Source organism: Erythrolamprus reginae, chromosome 8, assembly GCF_031021105.1.
Source record: "Erythrolamprus reginae isolate rEryReg1 chromosome 8, rEryReg1.hap1, whole genome shotgun sequence".
Lineage (NCBI taxonomy): Eukaryota > Metazoa > Chordata > Lepidosauria > Squamata > Dipsadidae > Erythrolamprus > Erythrolamprus reginae.
Window position 1 is genome coordinate 22,332,786 of NC_091957.1, and position 25,140 is coordinate 22,357,925.

General features: G+C 44.0%; 1 protein-coding gene across 1 annotated transcript in view; it reads right to left on the minus strand.

Annotated features, from left to right (window-relative positions):
• Nucleotides 1–25,140, minus strand: part of RERE (arginine-glutamic acid dipeptide repeats) — a 252,717-nt gene that overhangs the window by 103,412 nt on the left and 124,165 nt on the right. Inside the window, 6 exon segments of the mRNA XM_070759248.1 lie at nt 10,687–10,791; nt 12,432–12,471; nt 12,474–12,527; nt 13,791–13,814; nt 13,817–13,846; nt 13,849–13,894. Coding sequence (XP_070615349.1) covers nt 10,687–10,791; nt 12,432–12,471; nt 12,474–12,527; nt 13,791–13,814; nt 13,817–13,846; nt 13,849–13,894 — 299 coding nt within the window.

A 25,140-nucleotide genomic window follows, 5' to 3' on the forward strand; every position in this document is an offset into this window, starting at 1 on the left:
AAAACAAAATCAGATCTGATTTCGGCTTTTCTGAATCGTAGGCGTCCTTTTTAGATCAATCTTGCCTTTCTGGAATGCTTCTCTCATTATCGCCCGTTCTCGGGATGTGACCGACTTATTCAAATGATGTCAGAAAGTGGGAGGGGGGGAAGGAAAGAGATGCCAGGGCGAAACACTTGCAGTGGGCATTTGCTGGGTTCACACACTTGCTAACCCCCCCGCTTGGAAAATGGAGCCACACTGGCTGAGTTCACACACAGCCCCAGCAAAGCAAAGCAAACTACAGGATGGATGGCTTAGCCTAGGTAACAACCCTAAAGCAAAGTAATCCCGAGGTAGGGGAGAAATATATTAAATGTATATATATACCTACATGTGTGCATATAAATTAAAGGAACACTCAAATAACACATCCTAGTTCTGAATGAATGAAATATTCTCATTCAATACTTTGTTCTGTACACTGTTGAACGTGCACAACAGCAGGTGAAATTGATTGTCAATCAGTGTTGTTTCCTAAGTGGACAGTTTGATTTCACAGAAGTTTGATTTACTTGGAGTTATATTGTGTTGGTTTAAGGGTTCCCTTTATTTTTTTGAGCAGTGTGTGTATATGTATGTATATGTATAAATATTTGTTTTCGTAGATCTTCACGGGTATATGTATGTAAATTGTTCTGAGTTCGGGTTTTGCCCCGTGTAATATTTTGAGTGTCTATGCGACGTTTCGGTGAAATCACATTCACCATCATCAGGCTGAAGTTATAAGCTTCGTGCTGCTGTAAATATAGAATTCTATATTTACAGCAGCACGAAGCTTACAACTTCAGCCTGATGATGGTGAATGTGATTTCACCGAAACGTCGCATAGGCACTCAAAATATTACACGGGGCAAAACCCGAACTCAGAACAATCTACATGTATAAATATACATATACACATACATACATACATACATGCATACATACATACATATATGAAGAGGCAACAGCTATCATGATCTCTGGAACATTTAAAATCCAATTAAAACTATTAAAATTACTTAGCTTTCGTTAGACCTCTACTAACTTCGTCATAGTATTAAAATCCCCATTGAAGACATAATTGATCTTATGCAATGCTGATCATTATATTATACAGAGTAGCCTGGTTGCTGAATATGGAGGGAGCAAGCATCTGAATCCCAAATACACCCCACTATGGACCACAACGGGGCTCTGCGACAGTCTGGATTATCCAGCTAGCACCAAATCCTGAGCAAAAAAATAAACTAGCCTTTGAAAGAATGCAATCCCTCCCTCTCCCTCTCTATCTGTCTCTCTCCCTCCACTCCCCAAACACATTGATAAACACACATATGTATCGGAGGGGGGGGGGGATTGCAAATAAATAAATAACAGATATCTCAGTTTTTAACTTGCGCCATGGTAGATGGGGGGTAAAAGAATTGAAGGAGGGGGGAACGCAAGAGGTCGGTATCCTAAAAGTCCTAACCTGCCACTGGTCGAAGCTTCACCTTTGCTTTAAAGTTTTGCCTTGAGGACTAGCCATTTGGTTTTTGTTAGCCGTCCCAATATTTCCAACTCCACGCAGGTTCTCCCCCAAAAGCCACCCGTTCAATACCCTACAGTACAATCCGGGCTGCTCTTAAAAAGAGGTACTATTTGTCTCAGGAGGGGCTGAGTCCCGCGAGGGCTTTCCCTCAATTCTTTCTATCTGTCCATCAAGTCCACTTAATTAGAGTTGGCCTTCTCCGGGTCCCATCAACTAAACAATGTCGTTTGGCGGGACCCAGGGGAAGAGCCTTCTCTGTGGCGGCCCCGACCCTTTGGAACCAACTCCCCCCAGATATCAGAGTTGCCCCCACCAGTGTTCCCTCTAATTTTTTTGGGGGGTGGGCGGAAAAGTATAGTGTCTGAGCGGCAGTCCCTTTGGGGACTGGGCGGCACAGAATAATAAATAAACAAACAAACAAACAAACAAACAAACAAACAAACAAACAACGCACCCTGTTTTGCCTCAGAGAATTTCAAAATAAAATACTGTACTGTGTGTCTATAACAGTGAGCTCATAATAGGGCAACTCTATCAATATCAAAATGCCACTTAAATAATTGAGCTAGTTTCAAACTAGATTTTGATTTTCTTTCTCTCTTCCTTACTCCCATTCTTTTTCTTTTTCTTTTCCTTCCTCTCTTTTTTCTATCTGTTTCTCTCTCTTCCTCTCTCTCTCCTTCCTCTCACTCTTTCTCTCTCGGCTTCTGGGCAGGTTTGGAAAACTCTGAGTTGATGATGATTTTTAAGTGAGCGATTGCTCACTGCTCAACTTAGAGGGAACTATGGCCCCCACCCTCCTAGCCTTTCATAAGCTCCTTAAAACCCACCTCTGTCGTCAGGCATGGGGGAATTGACATTTTCCCTCCCCCTAGGCTTATGAAATTTATGTATGGTATGCTAGTATGTATGATTGGTTTCTAAATTGGGGTTTTTAAATTAACTTAAATATTAGATTTGTTTACATTGTATTATTATTGCTGTGAGCCGCCCCGAGTCTGCATAGAGGGGCGGCATACAAATCTGATAAATAAATCTGATAAATAAATCTGATAAATAAATAAATAAATAAATAAATAAATAAATAAATAAATTTTAAAAAGCCTGGTTTGTCCACAGAAGGCGAATGCAGGGCCTATCAGTGGAGTCAGGCATTGATGTACCGGATGGGCTTCCGCCTGCAGAGAAAGGCTTCTGTATATTGATGACATATATGGAGGTTCCCCTTAAAGCTGAGTGGGGGCTTCCCTGCACTGCCACTCATGGGGGGGGGGGGGAGAGAGCAGATCCATGCCCACCTTCCCTGAAAGGGGAGGTGTGCATCCACAACCCTGTTTATTAATGTTTTTTAATCAATGTTTTAATTAATGTTTTAATGTTTATTAATGTTTTTAAATTGATTTTTAAATTTATTATTAGATTTGTAATGTATTGTGGTTATTGTTGTGTTGTGAGCTGCCCCGAGTCTTCGGAGAGGGGTGGCATACAAATCTAAATAATAATAATAATAATAATAATAATAATAATAATAATAATAATATAATAATAATAATATTATAATAATCTCTGCAGGTGGGGCCGAGACTTCCTCCGTCCCGTGGAAAGTTTTCCCCTAACTGGATGTGCTCCACACAAAAAAGGAGCCTAGCCACCTAGCAACCTCTTGTTCAGGGGTGGTATGTTTGCAAAGCGTAACGGAAGCCCCTACGCAACTAGACTTACAATCCTAGGTTTAGAAAGCTTAGAACTACGTCGCCTTAAACACGACCTGAGCATAGCTCATAAAATCCATCTGCTACATCGTCCTTCCTACTTCAGCTTCAACCACAACAATACACGAGTAGACAGCAGATACAAACTCAAAGTAAACCGCTCTAAACTTGACTGCAGGAAATACGACTTTAGCAACCGAGTGGTTGATGCCTGGAACTCACTACCAGACTCTGTTGTATCATTTACCTACCCCCCAAATTTTACCCTTAGGCCTTATCCACTGTTGACCGATTCCTAAGAGGTCAGTAAGAGGCGTGCATAAGTGCACCAGGGTGCCTTCCGTGCCCTGTCCTAATGCTTTATTATTTATTTATTATTGTATTTATATGCCGCTCACTCCAAAACGGACTCTGAGCGGCTAACAATTATAAATACAATATAAGTAAAAACCAATTATAAACATCACTAAAATAGAAACATAGAAGATTGATGGCAGCAAAAGACCTCCTGGTCCATCTAGTCTACCCTTATACTATTTCCTGTATTATATCTTAGGACGGATCTATGTTTATCCCAGGCATGTTTAAATTCAGTGACTGCGGATTGACCAACCACATCTGCTGGAAGATTGTACCAACATCTACGACTCTTTCAGTCAAATAATATTTTCCCACGTTGGTTCTGATCTTTCCCCCAACTCACCTCAGATTGTGTCTCCTTGTTCTTGTGTTCCCTTTCCTATTAAAAACACTTCCCTCCTGAACCTTATTTAACCCTTTCAGATAATTTAAATGTTTCGATCACAAGTATTATAAAACCATACTTGCAACAATCAGTCAATAATCATGTTTTTTCTTTTACTAGTATCACGTATATAAATATATCTTTATGATATGATATGGTATTTATGGTATTCCACCAATACGTATGTGATTAAATAAATAAATAAATAAATAAATAAATAAATAAATAAATAAATAATAAACAAGGCCTCCCCTCCAAGCCCCCTTCTCTGCTCCGCAACCGGAGCCTGTCCAGGCAAGCCAGCCACCTAAGCAAGCAAGCAGGCAGGCTGGCTGTCAAGCATCGTCCCGTCCCTCTCGCACGGGCAGCCAATGGCTATGGCTCTACGGCCTTCCTCCCCTCCCCTCTCGGAGGGAACCCCCCCCCCATCCTCCCGCCAGCCCTTGCAAGCGGGACAGGGCAGTGGGGCTCCTACCTGCCCCCTTCGCAGAAGGAGGAGGAAAGCCTCGGAGAGGGGAAGACGGGCATGCCGACAGCTGCCAAATCCCATTTCTGCAACATGCAATCCATCCCGGGGAGGGCAGGGGGCCGTTCTCCAGCAATCCCTCCTCCCAGACCATCCTCTTCTCTCCCCCCCGGTCAAAATCCCTGTCCCCCCCCCCCTTTGCCTACCTGAAGGGGCTGAACAGGTCATCCATGACAGTTGGACAGCTTCGGATGGGCGCTGCAGAGTGATGCTACCTGACCTTGCCTCGGTGGCGCTCCGGCAAAAGGGGGGGGGGGGGGGGGTGTTGCAAAAAAAATATAACCACCCAGGAAAAGAAGAAGCAGAAGGAAGGGGGGGAGGAGAAGAGTCGCCTTGCTTCCCTCTCCCCCCCCTTCCCCAGCTGAACTAATCAAAATGGAGGCCCATGCGAGCCCGCTCGGTCCGAGGCAGAACCCGGGGAGGAAGCTTCGAGGCGCTGGTGGGGGTGACCTAGAGCCCCACACGCCACACGCAGAAACTTCGCCCTGAAGACTGACAGCACTGAGCATGTGCTGTGACCCCCCCCCACTTCCCTCCCTGCCTCCCGTTTCCGTAAATAAAGCAGCGCCAACAGACAGCTGGGGAGGGCTGCACCACCAGCGGGGCCCAGCACACAAGCTCAGCGACGAGACGACACGACACACACATACACACACACACACACTCGGCAGGCTGCTGCTGCTTCTGCCTAGGCAAGCTAGTGTGCAGGGAAGTGGGGCCTTGGCAAGGGAGTTTCAGACGGGCAACGTTCGGGGAGGGAGGTCGGGCTCCATCCAAAAGGGGGGGGGCTCTTGGCTGGGCCCCCTCCCTGGAAGAGAGGACAGGCTGCTGGGGCAGGGAGTCTCTCCCTCTCTCTCTCTCACACACACACACACACACAACTCACACACACAACCCTTCTGCCAGAGGGCTCCAGATGCAAAAAGTCAAGTTATAAATAGAAGCCCAGGATAGATCTTGCTTTTGCCATCAAAGGCAGCTGCTCACGGGGGTCCCCCAACAGGGGCGCCCTTTTCAAGCAGCCGGAGCTGTTGAAATCTAACATGCTCAGAAGCCCCCCCGCCCCCCAAAATCAAGATTTGTGGCACGACTGGAGCAAATGGTCAACAGATTTGGAGCAACGATGCCACCTTGAAGCGAGCCCACCCCCCCCTACACTGTCCCCGATCTGGGGGGGAGATTGGGGGGGGAGCCTGGAAGCCAGGCTGGCCCAGGACTCAGGGGTGGGGGAGGGCAGGGAGGAGAGGGGGAAACAGGGAGCAACAGGGCAGCTGGAGAGAAGATGAGAGGAGTAAGAACTCTGTTTCAGTGAGAGAAGGAAGGAGGAAAGGGAGAGGGAGGGAGGCAGAAGGAAGGAAGGAAGGAAGGAAGGGGAGGGAAGGAAAAGGAAGGGAAGATAGAAGGAAGGAAGGAAAGGGAATCAAGGAAGGGAAGAGAAGAAAGGAAGAAAAGGAAGGGAGGAAAGAAGGGAAAAAAGGAGGGAGGGAGGGGAAGAAGGAAGGAAGGAAGGAAGGAAGGAAGGAAGGAAGGAAGGAAGGAAGGAAGGAGTCAACTGTTCCACTGTCAACTCAGGGCGCTTGGATAGGAGAGATTCAGGCATGATGGATGGATGGAAGGGAGGGAGGGAGGGGGGAGAGAGGGTGCTAGGTTGATTCAACATGGACTTGTGAGAATAAGGATCGATGCAAAAGGAAAATAAACTGATCTCACGAAAAGGGACCGAGCAAAGCATTAATAGAGATTTTAATCCAATCCAGAGACAAACTCAAAATCCCACCAGCACCACCCCAGCCCATTCGAATTACACCATATCAAAAACAACCAGAGAAACTCAGGCCCACTTCCGTGATTCTATTCCAGGACCTCCAACAATAAAACGCCATTCCTGGGATCTTGGCTGAGATCTGTTTCTTGATCTGGCCTACCTCCAAGGGCCGGCGTTTTTGTCCCTTTCTCAGTGGTCCTCCCCGTGGCTCTGGTCCCCCCACCCACCCAGCTGTTCCCTCTTCTACGGAAGGGTTTACATCTTGCAAACTTCCAGATGTTGCTGAGTTACAAACTCAAGGAAGCGGGAAATGTCCTTCAACACCAGGTTGCCTCACATCCCTGAATCAAGACAGGTGTGCTCTACCTGTGCGGGCATCTTCCAACTACCTGTGCTTTACCTGTGGGGGGGAATCCTGCTCTGAGTGGCATTTCAAGCTCCTGCGTCTCCCACCAAAGCTATTTACGACCTTCGGAGGCCACACATTCAGCTGGTGGTCCTCAAATTATGGCCAAAGTTCATGCTGCTAAATTGAGGGATTTGTTAAGTGAGCCTACACCCACACACACATTTTGCCACCATGGTTGTTAAGCTAATCCGAGTCTTCGGAGAGGGGCGGCATACAAATCTAATAAATAATAATAATAATAATAATAATAATAATAATAATAGTAATAGTAATAGTAATAATAATAATTCAGCTTGTCGGAGGGCTGCAAAAGTGGAATCCCATGATCCGGAATCCCAATCCCACAACACACGCACTGCGACCGTTGTTAAACACGAGTCGGTTGCCAAGCATTGTGAACGGAAATTGCATGACCGCCGGGGTGGTGGTATGCGTGCAGCGGTCGTAAGTGTGAAAAAAGATCCCAGGTCACGTCCCCCCCATTGCTGTTGTAACTCCCACCAGTCACTAAGTGAGCTGTTATTAAGTTGAGGACTACCTATATAATGACTGCAATCGGACTCTTTGAACATCACCGATTTTAAAATGCTTTTTTAATGAGTCTTGGGGATTATTATCTGCTTGGGTCTCTCTCGCTGGCACCAGAGAAGATGCTGAAACACCACCACCCCTATACACACACACACACCACATACACACCCAACACAAAGCTCATTTACACACAAAAATATTTTTCCCTCCAGAGAGATGCTCCTCTTGCCAGCAATTTGCCACCATCTATGTTTTTTTTTCCCACCTGGGAAACAACCGAACCCCCCACTCTGAGCTTTTCAGAACGTAAATCACCTAAGAAGACAACTGTCCATAAGGAAGATATGAGAGCAGCCTTCCAATATCTCAGGGGTTGCCCCAAAGAAGAGGGGAGTGAAGCTATTCTCCAAAGCACATGAGGGTAGGACAGGAAGCAATAGGTGGAAACTAAACAAGGAGAGAAGCAGCTTAGAACTAAGGAGGAATTTTCTGACAGTGGGAACAATTAATCCGAGGAACTGCCTGCCTCCAGAAGTTGTGAATGCTCCAACACTGAAGGTTTTTAAGATGTTGGACAACCATATGTCTGAAGTAGTGTAGGGTTCCCTGCCTAAGCAGGGGGTTGGACTAGAAGACCTCCAAGGTCCCTTCCAACCCTGTTATTCTATTCTATTCTAGTCTAGTCTATTCTATATTTTCCATTCTATTCCATCCTATCCTATCCATTCTATTTTCTATTCTATTCCTATAATTCTATTCCTAAAATTATATTTCTATTTGTAATGCCTCTTCTCTTCCTTTCCTGTTTCTATTTCTAATCTCTTCTCTTCTTTTCCTGTTGTTCTATTACTCTCGCTCTAACTTGAATTCTATTCTATTTTCTGGCACTTCAGAAAGCTTTTATCAATTGAAGCAGACAGTTTTGGAGTTTCAGTAAAGGGACCTCTCTAATCTGCACTATTTCTTATAGTCTTTATTCGGCCAATGAAAGGATTTCCTGCCGGAGCGGAGGGTTGGACTAGAAGATCTCCAAAGTTCCTTCCAACTTTGTTATTCTAGTATTAGTAAATGGATCTAATATGTAATATTTTACTGAAAGAGTAGTAGATGCTTGGAACAAACTTCCAGAAGATGTGGTTGGTAAATCCACAGTAACTGAATTTAAACATGTCTTGGATAAACATCCATCCATCCTAAGATAAAATACAAGAAAGTAGTCAATCTTCTATGTTTCTTATATCCTTTCTTCAGTATTCTGTTCTATTCAATTTTCTATTCTATTCCTATAATTATATTCCTATAATTCTATTTCTATTTCTAATCTCTTTTCTCTTCTCTTCCTATCTGTTTCTCTTTCTAATCTCTTCTCTTCCTATTATTCTATTACTCTAACTCTCTCTAATTCTAATTCTATTCTATTCTCTGGGACTTCATAAAGCAGACAGTTTTGGAGTTTTAGTAAAGGGATCTATCTAATATGCACTATTTAATCACAGAGTTGGAAGGGACCTTGGAGGTCTTCTAGTCCAACCCCCTGCTTAGGCAGGAAACCCTACACCACTTCAGACGAATAGTTATCCAACATCTTCTTAAAAACTTCCAGCATTCACAACTTCTGGAGGCAAACTGTTTCACGGGTTAAGCTTTCTCACTGTCAGGAAATTTCTCCTTAGTTCTAAGGTGCTTCTCTCCTTGTTTAGTTTCCACCCGTTGCTTCTTGTTCTACCGTTAGGTGCTTTGGGGAATATCTTGGCTCCTTCTTTCTTTGTGGCAACCCCTGAGATATTGGAAGACTGCTATTATGTTTCCCCTGGTCCTTCTTTCATTAAACTAGACATACCCAGTTCCTGCAACCGTTCTTCCTATGTTTTAGCCTATATATCGAAATTGTGCAGAAAAAATAAAAATAATGCAAAAAATTGGTCCCAATCATGATACTTTTTTCAGGGCCATGGTAACTTTGAGAGGTCACTAAGCGAACTATTGTAAGTTGAAGATTGCCTGCATTACACCGCCGGTGTGTGTGAGAGAGACAGATGGCCAAACATATCTGACAAAATGCATAAATGCCAACATGGCGGTTGTGATACGGATCAGGTGCCCAGGCGGTTGCACGAGTTTGCAACAAGTCAGGCGGTGCTGGCACCCTCACAATTCTAAAATCCTCCCCACCATCACACACAAATTTGGGTCATTACTTCAAACTACAAGCTATTTTCTTTCCCTCAGCCAATGCAGCAAATTAAAACCGGAGCAGGCCCAGAAATCGGACCACGTGTGTAGGATGGCGATTCGGAAGCCGGACAAAAAGAAGAAACACCGTTTGAAAAGAGAATAGAAAAAGGGATAAATAAACCTTTCGGAGGTCACAATGAAGCCACAGAGAGAATTGCAACTGAAAACATCCAGTTTTGGTGGGGGTGGGGGTGTCCTTTGTAAAGAAGGTCCGTTCTGTTAGAGACTTGGAAAGGGAGCCATCACCAAAAGGTCCCTGGCTCCTATTTGCTACCGATCAGGACCGATCTCCACAGCAGGACAACAGGTTTATCGCATTTTTGTGGACTATAAGACACACTTTTTGCCTCCCAAAAGGGGGTGAAAATGTCTTTGTGTCTTATAGACCAAATACTGTCATCGACCTGTCTACCTGCCAGCCGTTTTTTTGGTCTCCACATGCCCCGATTTAGGGCCTTATTTTTGGTCCATTTTTGAGGCTTGGGGGGGGGGGGGGTTCCTGGAAAAGAAAACAGACTGAAAACATCTAAAAATGGCCCGAAAACAGCCTCAAAATGGACTGCAAAAAGCCTTAAAAGGGGGTTGAAAAATGCCTCAAAAACAGGCTGGAGAAAGCTTCAAAAATAGGTCAAAAAAGTCCGCAAAATGGACAAAAAGCCTCAAAAATGGGTTGAAAACAAGTCTTGAAAGTCACTGAATAAAGCCTCAAATATGGCCAGGGAAAAGCCTCAAAATGGGCCCAAAGCCCCCAAAACAGCCCATAAAAAGCCTCAAAAATTGGCTTAAAAAGCCTCAAAAATGGCAAGAACCACCCCCCCCCCCCACACAAAAAAAAAAAATATGGGCTGAACAAAGCCTCAAAAACAGTCCTCAAAAACAGGCTGCAAAAAGTCACCAAAACAGGATGAAAAAGAAAACAGGCAGAAAAAAGGCTAGAAAAGGCCCCCCAAGATGGCACACACAGAGGCCAAAAACATTTCTGTTGTTGTTTAGGGGCATCTTATAGTCCGAAAAATACAGTAAACCAGAACTCAAAACCCCAATGTTATTTCAAACCATATCTTCAGGTATTAATACTTGGCATTTCCTTGAGAGTTTAGCATACTTGCCCCCTGCCTGGATGTTTTCCCTCTCTTCTAAGACTAAAGGATGGTCTCTTATAGGCAGCTGAATTATTCCTCAAACGAATGAAGTAAAAAGCCACTCACCTTGTTTCTGGATTGTAGCCCAGGATGTAGAAAAACGAGTCCATTCGGGCTTTGAACTCTCTAGCAGCAAAGATGTCGGAGAAATGAGAGATGTTACATTTCCCCCTGCAAGGAAGGGAGGGAGGAGGGAAAAAAATAGAATATCAGTGTGGGTGAATCACAGCTTACTTCACAGAGAATGCCCCCAAAATCCTCAATACTGGACCCACATTTTGGGGGGGGGGAATCTTCTGAGGGAGATACCGAATAATAATAATAATAATAATAATAATAATAATAATAATAATAATAATAATAATAGGATTTTTATGCCACCCCTCTCCGAGGACTCGGGATGGCTTACAACATATAATAAGCAATATACAATATCTTAGATCCAATTAATTAGATTTAAAAGTCTAAAAAGCCCCCAAAACCATAAAATTGTATATATATAAAGGAAGAATTGTAATGGGATGCTCATTTAGGTTAGATTAACAGAACAGGAAGGGACCTTGGAGGTCATCTAGCCCAACCTCAACTCAAGCAGGAGAACTACACCATTTCTGATTTATGGCAGTCCAGCCTCTTCTTGGAAGCCTCCAGCGATGAAGCTCCCACAACATCTGAAGGCAACTTCTGTTCTATGCATTGATTGTTCTCACTGTCCAGAAAATTTCTCCTTATTTCCAGGTTGAATCTCTCCTTGGTCAGTTTCCATACATCATTCCCTTGTCTGGCCTTTGGGTGCCTTGGAAAATAGCCTGACCCCCCTCCTCTCTGTGGCAGTCCCTCAAATATTGGAAGACGGCTATCCTGTCTCTCCTGGTCCTGCTCTTCATTAGACCAGCCATGCCCAGTTCCTATAACTCAGTAGTTCTCAATCTGGGAGTCGGGACCCAGTCGCCTAAGACAAGGTCACTTGGCGGGACCTAGGTGAAGGGCCTTCTCTGTGGGGGTTCCGTCCCTCTGGAATCTGCTCCCCCCGGGAGATTCGTATTGCCCCCCGCCTCCTCGCCTTTCGAAAGAGTCTAAAGACTCACCTATGCCACCAAGCTTGGGGTTTATTAGATTCTGCCCCTGGCCAATGAATGTATAATGAGTTTGTATATGTGTATTTTAATAGGTTTTTTAGCTTTTAAATGTAACTTTTTAAATGTAATTTTTAATCTAATGTTAACTGTATCTCGATGTATATATACCTTCTTTATATGTTGTAAGCCCGCCCCGAGTCCTCGGAGAGGGGCGGCATATAAATCTGAATAATGATGATGATGATGATGATGAAAAGACAAATTTCCCATGGTGTTAGGAACTAAAGCTTCTATTCTGGCGCCTTGGGACATAATTTTTACAATCCAACCAATCAGGCATTTACAGTGGAGGTGTCTCCCTGACCTTCCTGCCGATCAGCTTAAAGCTCTGTTGGGAGAATTGGTGCTCGACTTATGGCTGGGGGTCACCACAACGATGAGGAACTGTATTATTAGAAAGGTTGAGAACTACTGCAACCGGTCTTCATATTTAATGGGGTTACTTCCAGCCAATGCATGGGTGGCACTGAATTGTGGGTGTAGGGGCACATACAAGCACACAATACTGCACGGCACGCGCACACACACACTTTGGTACCAAGGGGAAAAAAGGTTCGCCATCACTGGTCTTCCTGCCTGAGCACAGGGTTAGACTAGAAGACCTTGAAGGTTCCCTCCCCACTCCTTTACTCTGTTAAAATATTCTCTGGGCTGGGTTTTCCGTTTACTCACCTGAGGGCAGCAGCATGGTAAGTGTCGACGTAGTCTGAATGAAAAGCTCTCTGTTCTTGATCACTGGGTCCGTGATAACCAGCTCACGGCCAGAATCTGTGGGAAGAAAGGCACGTAGTTAGCGGAGCCTCTAAGCAGTCATCGCGCTTCTAGCCAGGTTTCTCTGAAGTCCCTCAAAAATAGCCATAGCATTTAGACTTGTATACAATTCAAAGTGTTGGTTATGACTTACAAAGCCTTTCATGGCATCGGGCCAGAATATCTCAGAGGACCGTCTTCTGCCGCATGAATCCCAGCGACCGGTTAGGTCCCAGTGTTGGCCTTCTCCGGGTCCCGTCGACTAAACAATGTCGTCTGGTGGGACCCAGGGGAAGAGCCTTCTCTGTGGCGGCCCCGACCCTCTGGAACCAGTTCCCCCTGGAGATTAGAATTGCCTCCACCCTCCTTGTCTTTCGTAAACTCCTTAAAAACCCACCTCTGCCACCAGGCATGGGGGAACTAAGACATCTCCCCCGGGCCTATACAGTTTATGCATGGTATGTTTGTATGTATGTTTTCTTTTTTACTAAGGGGTTTTTAGTGACTTTTAATTATTAGATTTGTTATATATTGTTTTATTATTGTTGTGAGCCACCACGAGTTTACGGAGAGGGATGGCATACAAATCTAAATAATAATAATAATAATAATAATAATAATAATAATAATAATAATAATAATAATACTGCTTCACAGTGCTTTACATCCTTCTCTAAGCGGTTTACAGAGAGTCAGTATATTGCCCCCAACAATCTGGGTCCTCATTTGACAGACCTCAGAAGGATGGAAGGAGGTTAAGTCAACCTTGAGCCTACTGAAAGTGCAAGAGGATATTAATAGGATGTTAAATATACGATGGACAATTACTAAGGAAATGGCAGTATTAGTTAAAAGCAATATGATGGGAGAATTTAGAGAAATAAAACAAGCAGCGATAGAAAGCAGTCAGGCAGTAATGGTTCTGGGTTGGAAGGATGCGACAAAATGGACAATGCAAAAATGGTACCGTACATGCTGGATCATATTCAATTTGAGATTATGGACAATAGGATGAACTCGGTTAATGAAACTGATTTGCGACAACTGATGGGACGATGGGACAAGGTAAGACGATATATAGTTAGTAGAATTTGAGACCAAGCCACAAGGAATAAATTGGAATCACTTTATAATATGTAAATAGATATATTGCTCTTGAGTTAAAATGGTATATGTAAGAAATGCCCCCATTTTGGTGGAGGGGTGTGAATCTTCAAGCACCTAGCCATCGAAACTACACGGCTATAGATGGAACATGGCTTCGGCCCCCACCCACGTTACCATTTTCGTTGTGTCGGTCCTGACCAAATGTTGGTAAACGGAATCCGGGACTTCGATTGGCGGTAGTACCACTTGACGTTCATGAGAAGGTGGTCTCGCTTGCTCTGGAAGAGAAGGAAGGAGAAATCCGTTATGGACACGGGGAGCTGGATCAGCTTGCTCGCCAATGGATCGCTACGTGGGCAGATGTGGCGACGCGCTGCAAGAAAAGTGGGTTATTTGGCCCACGAGAGCAGGTAGAGGGAGAAAGAAGAGAGAGAGAGACCTTCTCCGTGGCAACACTGCATAAGGGACAACACACAGCACTGCACAAAATCAGAATTGCAATAATAAACACCTGCCTATACAGGTAGTCTGTGACTCACAACTTAGTGAGACTGTTTGAAGATACAACAGCATTGGGGGGAAACAAAAATGACTTATGGCTGTTTTCCACATCAGCCACGTGGTCAAAAGTCAGATGCTTGGCCACGGATTCGTATTTTTGACATTTGCAGGACCCCATGATCCCCTTCCCAATCGTGATACTAAATTTAACAACTGTGTTGGCTTAACAACAGTGGGCAAGAAAGTGCAATAAAATTTGGGGGCTCAAGTGGGGGTTGTAAGTCGTGGACGGAGGCCTGCCTGGACTATGGACAGAGGCTAAAGTAAACTCAGGGATTAATTTGCCCCTCTAATAATTCTGACATCGGAGATAGCATTAGATTAATAACACATACCTAAAATAAAGAGCTAACAGTACAGACATGATGTTAAAAAATAAGAAGCTTAAAATAGCGCTGGCTTAAAAGGATTGATTGATTGATTGATTGATTGATTGATTTTGACTTCTATGCCACCCAATCCAAAGGACTCAGGGTGTCTTACAGCAGTATAAAAATTACAATTAACAACAACAATTAAAAAAAGAAGTCAAGGGGAAAAAACCTAATTTCTAAAATCATCATTAAAACTAAGACAATATAATAGCATACATACTAATCATTCAAACCAATTCGAACATATTGACAAGCTATGATGGGAAAAATGTTATCAGTCTGTTAAATGCAATATGAATGAGAATGAGAGTCACTCAGGGAAGGGTTTAGATTAAACAATGGCTCCCAACCATTTTTTGGCCATGCCCCACCTAAGCATCTCTAAAATCCTGAGGCCTCCCCCCACCCCATGACATATAATTCTTTAATAAGTACTTCAGAAAGTGAAGTACTCACACGGAGGAAGCTAAAAGGCCATTAACTAGGTTTAAAACAAGGTTCCAACTGCCCCCTATTAAAAATGAAATCCCCCCCCCCCGTGAGGCGTGGGCTCCATGTTGGGAACCAGGGATTTAGAAGAAGAAAGAGGAAGTAGAAAGGAAGGAAAGAAGGGAAGGAGGAGAGGGAAGGAGGAAGGGGGAAGGGGGAAGAGAAGGAATAAGAAGGTAGATAGAGGAGATGGAGATAGAGAAAGGGGAGGTGTGAAGAAAGAAACAGACTAACAGTAGGAAGATTAGGTGTAAAAATAGGTTATTGAATTTTGATTGACTGGGAAATGTGTATGCTACTGATATATTCTTAAGGTACACTGTATATGTATTATTATTATTATTATTATTATTATTATTATTATTATTATTATTATTAATTAGATTTGTATGCCGCTCCTCTCCGAAGACTCGGGGCGGCTCACAACAATAATAAAAAACAATATAGTAGTACAGTAGAACAAATCTAATATTAAAAAAACCCATATAAAACCCTATCATTATTTTTAAAAAAACCAACCAGCACATTCATACCAAACATAAAACAAAGGATAAAAAAAGCCTGGGGGAAAGGTGTCTCAACTCCCCCATGCCTGGCGGTATAAGTGAGTCTTGAGTAGTTTACGAAAGACAGGGAGGGTGGGGGCAGTTCTAATCTCCGGGGGGAGTTGGTTCCAGAGGGCCGGGGCCACCACAGAGAAGGCTCTTCCCCTGGGGCCTGCCAAACGACATTGTTTAGTCGACGGGACCCGGAGAAGGCCAACTCTGTGGGACCTTATTGGTTGCTGGGATTCGTGCAGTAGCAGGCGGTTCCGGAGGTACACTGGTCCAATGCCATGTAGGGCTTTAAAGGTCATGACCAACACTTTGAATTGTGACCGGAAACTGATCGGCAGCCAGTGCAAGCCATTGTGTATATACAGTACATGATGTGTATATATGGAAACTGTGGGGGGAAAATTAAACAAAAAACAAAAAAACCTCCAATAATTCTGACATCCAGCAAACAAATAACTGGGCTTCATCTAGAGAAGGCAAGTGGAAAGCACAGATTTTGCTCAGTCTGTGGTACCTTTAGATTAACTGACGTAACCTGCTGGCACAAACTCTTTTGCTTGGCTAAGGCTCAGGTCCCTTAAGGCAGTGTTTCCCAACCTTGGCCACTTGAAGATATTTGGACTTCAACTCCCAGAATTCCCCAGCCAGCATCCAAATATCTTCAAGTGGCCAAGGTTGGGAAACACTGCCCTAAGGCTTGCCCCACAGAAAATGGGGGTGGAAATGTTCAGAAAGAGTACAGACAATAGCAACCAGGATGATGAGGGGACCAAAGGCTAAAACATACGATGAACGGTTGCAGGAACTGGGCATGGCGGGTCTAGCGAAGAGAAGGACCAGGGGAGACAGGATAGCAATCCTCCAATATTTGTGGGGCTGCCACAGAGAGGAGGGGGGTCAGGCTGTTTTCCAAAGCCCCTGACAGCCAGACAAGGAATAATGGATGGAAACTGACCAAGGAGAGATTCAACCTGGACATAAGGAGACATTTTTCCAACAGTGAGACCAATGGTCTCTCTTTCTCGGAGCCTAGAGCTTTGAGACTCTCCCTGATATCTCTCTGATTTGATGATGGTTTGTCTATATGACTATTCCATTGTAAGGACTATTCTATGTGTAGTAAGAACTATGTGTTCTAATGTTGGTCTGCATATGTGTTGATTGAGGCTTGTGTTGTACATGTATTGAGAATATTGATTGCTGAATTTGTGAAAGACTAGGACTGTTACTATCTACGATATCTGCCTAATGCAAATAATATTTATACATTTAATAGATGTGGTCTGGTTATTTGGAGCACTGCTCATATCTCTGGAGTATTAGCTGGATATCCTCCACCTCCACATTGCACAGGGGGAACACAACTTACTCTTCATCCTTTAATAGACTCTGAAGGGCTTTAGAAGCCTTGCAATTTATCTAAGTAACATGCAGGGCTAATTCAGTTCCTCTTTCCAAGATCCAAGTTAAATCAACTTTTTTTCTCTGGTCCTTCCTTCATTCTCCCCCCCATATTGCTAAGATCTCTTTTTCTCTCTCTGTTTTTTTTAAGGGGTGGTGGTGAATAGAGCACATGTAATACTGTAAAAAATCCAGCCAGTGGCAGCATTGTGTCAGGGAAAAATAATAATAATAATCAGGGTGGGTTGTTTTGTTTTGTTTTTTAAACTTTTTACACACTGCTTGCAATGCTGTATGGCCGGCACTGGTTTTATTTATTTATTTTTTATTTTTAAAGGCGCCAAGAAATGAATAAAAATACTTTGGGGTGAAGGAGATTTAAGGAATCAGCTGCTGAACCACTCACTCCAGCTACCTAGAGAAGGGACCACACAATTTAAAATTGAATTCTGGTGATTTGATGGCCCGGTTCAAATCCTTCTTGCTGAAAGGATATTGGGTAGGAACAGGGATTTGTGTGTGTGTGTGTGTGTGTGTGTGCGCGCGCACACGCGTAGGACCCATCTTCTGCTCCAACAAATGGAGAATGCAAGTAAATAGAGCTGATGGGTCACGAATCCAGGACAGGGAGGTGTGGGTCGTGGTGGTGGGCTCCATTCTGGGGTTTGGACTATTGAATAGAGATTGTGGGATACTTTTCATCCCCATAATGGACTGGGTGGGAAAAATTGATGGAAATAATAATAATATTAATAATATTAATAATAATATTAATAATAATAATATTAATAATAATTATTAATTAGATTTGTATGCCGCCTCTCTCCGAAGACTTGGGGCAGCTCACAACAATGGTAAGCAATGTATAACAAATTCAATAATTAAAAACTTAGTCTAAAACCCCATATCATTAAAATAATCACACAACCCAATCATACCATACATAAATTCTATTAGCAAACGGATATATTAATTTCCCCATGCCTGGCGACATAGGTGGATTTTCAGCGACTTGCGAAAGGCAAGGAGGATGGGGGCAGTTCTAATCTCTGGGGGGAGTTGATTCCAGAGGGCTGGGGCCGCCACAGAGAAGGCTCTTCACCTGGGTCCCACCAGACGACATTGTTTTGTCAACAGGACCCGGAGAAGGCCGACTCTGGGACCTAATCGGCCGCTGGGATTCGTGCAGCAGAAGACGGTCCTGAAGGTATTCTGGCCCGATGCCATGTAGGGCTTTATAGGGGCAAATTGAGTGCCCTAATCAAGAATTACAGTTTAACTTTGCTTACCCTTGGAAAACATTTCTGGACTTTGTGCCTGAGGTGGGGGGGGGGGAACCCAGTAATACTTTGATTTTGGGTTCTGCTGAGTAGATAGGTTTGTTGCTGTAGAAATGGCTAACGTACACTAGCAGGTCGGTGTCGAAAGTGGAGGCCGTATGCCATTAACTTACCATGTTTTTCGGACTATACAATGCACCGGTATATAAGACGCATCAAGATTTCATTCTAATCTATTCTAATTTTCAGAAATTGTGGATTTGGGCTTCTCATGAGTTGTACGCCATAACCATCACAATTTTGACAAATCATGGTTTGAACTATCTTGCTTTGCAAGTAATGAGTCTCTCTCATATACACTGCTCAAAAAAATAAAGGGAACCCTCAAACCCTAGATCGGAATGAATGAAATATTCTCATTGAATACTTTGTTCTGTACAAAGTTGAATGTGCTGACAACATGTGAAATTGATTGTCCATCAGTGTTGCTTCCTAAGTGGACAGTTTGATTTCACAGAAGTTTGATTTACTTGGAGTTATATTGTGTTATTTAAGTGTTCCCTTTATTTTTTTTGAGCAGTATATATTAGTTTCAAGTTGCATTACTGAAATAAATGAACTTTTGCACAATATTCTAATTTTTCGAGTTTCACCTCTATTCTGTTCTGTCCTGTCCTGTCCAGGCACCCTGATCAGGCATGACATCCAATATCCTGCATCTGTTAGCAGGCTTTCCAAGATCACAGATCAGGGCTATAAACCCGAAATGGCTTTTGGGGCTGTCTGTTTTTTTCCTCTGTTCCTGGCAGGGAGTGGGGTTGAGGAAAGCCCAGCCCCGTTTCCTCTCTCCCCCCTTCAGCAGTGGCTGGCTTTGCGTGGGAAAACAGTTTACGGAAGGTGTCACGCCTGGCTGATCAGAGGTGAGCATCCTACAGGAGGCAGAATTACACGGAGGGGTAGGTTGGGCAGCCAAATGCAGAGAGGAGGAGGAAAGAAAGGAAGGAGGGGAAGAAAAAACCCTGACAGCTGAGGCTAACCAGGTGAAAGATTTATAAAAGCATTTCATCGCAGGTTGATGGGGAATCTTGCATCTTGAGGAGGGTGGAATTGTTCGACTCGGGGTTGCCGGGAGCCGGAAAGGGTTAGTTAGGTTGGGATGACCCTTGGAAGGCCTTTTATGTGAATGCAGCCACTCTGAAAGTCAGCTGTTTTATGGGATGAGGAAGGAAGGAAGGAAGGAAGGGGGAGGAAAGGAAGAGGGAAGGGAGGGAGGGGAGAGGAAAGGAAAGGAAGGGAAAGGTGAAAAGAGGAAGGAAGGAAGGAAGAGGGAGGAAAGGAAGAGGGAAGGGAGGAAGGGGAGAGGAAAGGAAAGGAAAGGTGAAAAGAGGAAGGAAGGAAGGAAGGGAAAGGGGAGGAAGGAAGATAGAAAGGAAGGAAGGGAAAGGAAAGGAAGAGGAGGAAGGGGGAAGAGAGGGGGAAGAAAAGAGAAAGGGAGGGGAAAGGAAGGAATGGAAAGGAAAGGGGGAAAGGAAATGGGGAGGGAGGGGAAAGGAGAGGAGAAGAGAGGAAAGGAAAGGGGAAAGGAGGAAGGGAGGGAGGGAGAGGAAAGGAAGGAAGATAGAAAAGAAGGAAGGAAAGGAAAGGAAAGTGGAGAGCCAATCCTGATCTCCAAGCAAATTGATCATCATTACATCTACATTTACTGTTATTCCAAGTTTGCAAAACAGTTTGTAGCCAACAAAGCCCCCCCCCCCCCAAACTCTCAAATTATAATAAATGCTGTGGCATTCCCTTGGAAAGAAACACCCTTCTGAATATGGGGAAGAAGAAAAAGAAACACTTTTTGCTCATATACACTCTTGGGTGCGTTAGGAAGCCCTCATCACACATCTCTGTAGCTGCCGGGCTCCCCCCAAAAATATCCAGCCCACCCACTCGGGGAGTGTATTCCACACCTCCCCTTCCCCAGGGGAATTTTCATCCTAAAGATGTATTAAATAAGCCCTACGTTCTCGCCGCTCGACCTGATTAAAGAGGTTTATCTGGATTTGTTTTACAATTCTGACAGCATTTTTTTAAAAAAAGGAAAAATGTTGAATCTTTCTTGGAGGCCCAAAAGAAGCTGCTATCTATCTATCTATCTATCTATCTATCTATCTATCTATCTATCTATCTATCTATCTATCTATCCATCCATCCATCCATCCATCCATCCATCCATCCATCTATCTACCTATCTATCATCTGTCTGCCTATCTATCATCTATCCATCATCTATCTATAATACATCTCTCTATTTCTCTATCTATCTATCTATCTATCTATCTATCTATCTATCTATCCATCTACCTACCTACCTACTTACCTACCTACCTACCCATCCATCCATCTCTATCTATCTATCTATCTATCTATCTATCTATCTATCTATCTATCTATCATCTCTCTCTCTATCTATCTATCTATCCATCCATCCATCCATCTATCTATCATCTCTCTATCTATCCATCCATCCATCCATCCATCCATCCATCTATCTATCTATCATCTCTCTATCTGAGTCCCATTGGGATTGGGTGGCATGGAAGTCAAATTAATTAAATTAAATTATTTAGGGAAGGGAAATGACTGCTATGGTCAGGACACGCAAGGCAGGAGGAGGGTTGGGGAGAGACAGCGCACACCACCCAACTCCCCTCTCCCCAACCCCAATCTAGGTTAGATCTCCTGTGGCACGTAGCCAATCCCCAAAAGATGAACCGAACCAGCCACGATCCATTTCCAGAGCCTGGGGGAGGCTTCCCTCATTTTTACCGGGCCTTGTTGACTTGTCCCAGGTGGGGAGAGTCAATCCACTTGCTGCATTTCATACGCAAACCTCATCCTTGGGGCTGGAGACTGGTGATGGAGGCCCGATGTGTGTGTGTTTTGTGTGTGTGTGCAGGAATGATGCAGACTTCAACCGCTTTGTCAGCAATCCCCAAAGGTGCCTCAGGATACCCACCTCTAAATCAGTCAGAATAAAAGAAGGCCAAAAAGGGGGGGTGGGTGGGATCACGCTTCTCTCCTGCCATAATCCTCATAATTTTCTTTGGGAGAAAAAAAATGTTAACATCCATTATGGTGGATCTGAAAGACGGAAGGGGGGTGAATTCTCCCAAATGGGCGCACGGGTGAAAGCAAGGGCGGATCTGAATGGAGGCAGCCTGGCTCACGTCACCCCCCCTTTTTTTTCCTTCTCTCGTTTCGCTCCCCCCCCCCAAACCCCCACCGACAAATCCCCAATGGGGGGTAAATCCCAGATAATGAAACACAGGGAGAGAAAAGCTCCATTTAATAATTCAGCCTCCTGTCAAGGAGTTGGTATTGATTCTTGTTTCCGGCACGGAGGGGAGAGAATGTTATCTCCAGCCTTACAGCCCCGGCAAAGAGACCGGCACCGGTGAATTGAATCACCAGGAGGGGCTCCTGCCAGGCCATTCTTAAAACTGACGCCTCCGATTCTTTCTGAGATGCCGCCTGTCCCTTTTGATGCTATTTTCCCACACCCCAGTTTGTGTGCGTGTGTTTAAATTAAAACATCAAGCTATTTGTGTGTTTATTTTAAAGAAAAACAACTCCAGCTGTCAATTTTCATTTGCCAAGGAACCATTAAAAGGATCCGTTTGACATCTGGAAGCCCCCCCTCTGTCTGTCAAATGGCCAGACACCCCCACCCCAGACACACACACATGGGTAGAATTCAAACGAGCTGCAGGTGAATCCTCAACTTACGACAACAATTCAGCCCCACCTTTATGTTGAGAAGTGAGAAAATTTGTTGGGCGTTTTTGGTTCTGTTTTTTATGGCTTTTCTTGTCAAAATGAATTGCAAGAGAGGGGTGGGGAGGGAGGGAGAAAAAGGGAGGGAGGGAGAACAAAGGGAGGGAGGAAGAAAAAAAGGGAGGGAGGGAGAGAGGGAGGGAGGGAAGAAGGAAAAAAGGGAGGGAGGAAGAAAAAAATGGAGGGAGGGAGGAAAAGAGGGAGGGAGGAAAGAAGGAAAAAGGGGAGGAAGGGAAAAAGGGAGGGAGGGAGGAAAAATGGAGGGAGGAAGTAGAGAGGAATCTAGAAACTGATTGTCATAACGTCTACATTTAACCCAGGTCTACCAAGAGCTTAAATGAATGAATGAATGAATGAATGAATGAATGGAAGGAGGGAGGGAGGGAGGGAGGGAGGGGGGGAAAGAAAGAGAAAGAAAGAAGGAAGAAAAGAAAGGGAGGAAGGAAAGAGAGAAAGAGATGAAGGAAGGAAGAAAAGGAAGGAATGGAGAAAGGAAAGAAGAAATAGAAGAATAGAAAGAAAGGTAGGAAGAAAAGAGAAAGAAAAAGGGAGGGAGGAAGAAAAGAAAAAAGGGAGGGAGGGAGAAAAGAAAGAAAGAAAGAAAGAAAGAAAGAAAAAGAGATAGAGAGAGATAAAGAGAAGGAGAGGGAGGGAGAGGAAAAGAAAGAAAGGAAGAATGGGAAGGAAGGAAAAGAAAAGGAGAAAAGGAAAAGAGGCTAGGGTCTCTAGAGTGGTTACAGTGCAGCACTGCAGGCTCCTTCAGCTAACTGCTAGCTGCAGTTCAGCAGTTCAAATCTCACCACTGGCTGAAAGTTGACTCAGCTTTCCATCCTTCCGAGGTGGGCCAAATGAGGACCCGGATTGTTGGGGGCAAGAGGCTGATTTTGTAAACCGCTTAGAGAGAGAGGGCTGTCAAAGCACCACGAAGTGGTATATAACTCTAAATGCTATGCGCTACTGCATCAGATCCTTGCTCTCTTGTGGTTTGCAAGGCTAAATCCTCGTTTGACTCCTCCAGCAGCCTGGGAGGGCTTTTCTCCCACAATTTCTTTTTGGGGTCCACGGCTTTTGGCTCCGGAAGGAAGTAGAGAATGTTCGACTCCTCTCAACCCCCGAACTCTTGTAATTGGGTTTCCCGTGCCCACCCATCAAATCCGCCTTCGGTTGACTGCGGGGGGGCGGGGGGGGGAATTAAGTTAAAAGGAGCAGATGGCCATGCATGGAGTTCTTGCTTTCAAAGGGAATCTTCGGCGGAACGTCCCCCGCGGAGCCAAGCCGCTAACAAGGCAGAAGGGAGAAAAAAGGCCAACGGGGAGGTTGGCGTGAAGGAACAGCGCAGGGGAGAGGAAAAAAATAAGACACCGGTCCCCAATGTGGCTTTTGGACTTAAAAAGAAAAAAAACCCCAGCTTGGAAGGAAGCTAATATTTGCAAAATGATTCGCGGGAGGAAACCGAAGGCTCTCGCCACGACAATGCGACTTGCAATGGAAAAATACAACAACGGCACAGGCCTCCCACCCCAACCACAGGCCTTCTCAAATATGCTTTCGGAGAAGGGTGGCATATAAATTTAATAAATAATAATAATAACAATATATACCAAGGTGAAGGCCAAGAGGATAGGAAGAAGCTTGTATGATTCTGCAGCTTGCTTTAAAAACAGTCCCGAAGGTGTTTCAAGAGGTAACAACTTTCTGGGGGGGTTTTTTTCTCTGAAGAATTTTCACTTCTCCCCCAAGAAGCTTCTTCAGTTCTTTTTCAAGAGGTAACTGGACTTTCTGGGTTTTTTTCTCTGAAGAATTTTCAGTTCTCCCCCAAGAAGCTTCTTCAGTTCTTTTTCAAGAGGGTAACTGGACTTTCTGGGTTTTTTTTTCTCTGAAGATGTTTCGCTTCTCCCCCAAGAAGCTTCTCCAGTTCTTTTTCAAGAGGTAACTGGACTTTCTGGGTTTTTTTCTCTGAAGATGTTTCGCTTCTCCCCCAAGAAGCTTCTTCAGTTCTTTTCAAGAGGTAACAACTTTCTGGGGGTTTTTTTTTCTCTGAAGAATTTTCACTTCTCCCCCAAGAAGCTTCTTCAGTTCTTTTTCAAGAGGTAACTGGACTTTCTGGGGTTTTTTTCTCTGAAGAATTTTCAGTTCTCCCCCCAAGAAGCTTCTTCAGTCTTTTTCAAGAGGTAACTGGACTTTCTGGGTTTTTTTCTCTGAAGATGTTTCGCGTTCTCCCCCCAAGAAGCTTCTCCAGTTCTTTTTCAAGAGGTAACTGGACTTTCTGGGTTTTTTTCTCTGAAGATGTTTCGCTTCTCCCCCAAGAAGCTTCTTCAGTTCTTTTTCAAGAGGTAACAACTTTCTGGGGGTTTTTTTTCTCTGAAGAATTTTCACTTCTCCCCCAAGAAGCTTCTTCAGTTCTTTTTCAAGAGGTAACTGGACTTTCTGGGTTTTTTTCTCTGAAGAATTTTCAGTTCTCCCCCAAGAAGCTTCTTCAGTTCTTTTTCAAGAGGTAACTGGACTTTCTGGGTTTTTTTTCTCTGAAGAATTTTCAGTTCTCCCCCAAGAAGCTTCTTCAGTTCTTTTTCAAGAGGTAACTGGACTTTCTGGGTTTTTTTCTCTGAAGATGTTTCGCTTCTCCCCCAAGAAGCTTCTCCAGTTCTTTTTCAAGAGGTAACTGGACTTTCTGGGTTTTTTTCTCTGAAGATGTTTCGCTTCTCCCCCAAGAAGCTTCTTCAGTTCTTTTTCAAGAGGTAACTGGACTTTCTGGGTTTTTTTCTCTGAAGAATTTTCAGTTCTCCCCCAAGAAGCTTCTTCAGTTCTTTTTCAAGAGGTAACTGGACTTTCTGGGTTTTTTTCTCTGAAGAATTTTCAGTTCTCCCCCCAAGAAGCTTCTTCAGTTCTTTTTCAAGAGGTAACTGGACTTTCTGGGTTTTTTTCTCTGAAGAATTTTCAGTTCTCCCCCAAGAAGCTTCTTCAGTTCTTTTTCAAGAGGTAACTGGACTTTCTGGGTTTTTTTTCTCTGAAGATGTTTCGCTTCTCCCCCAAGAAGCTTCTT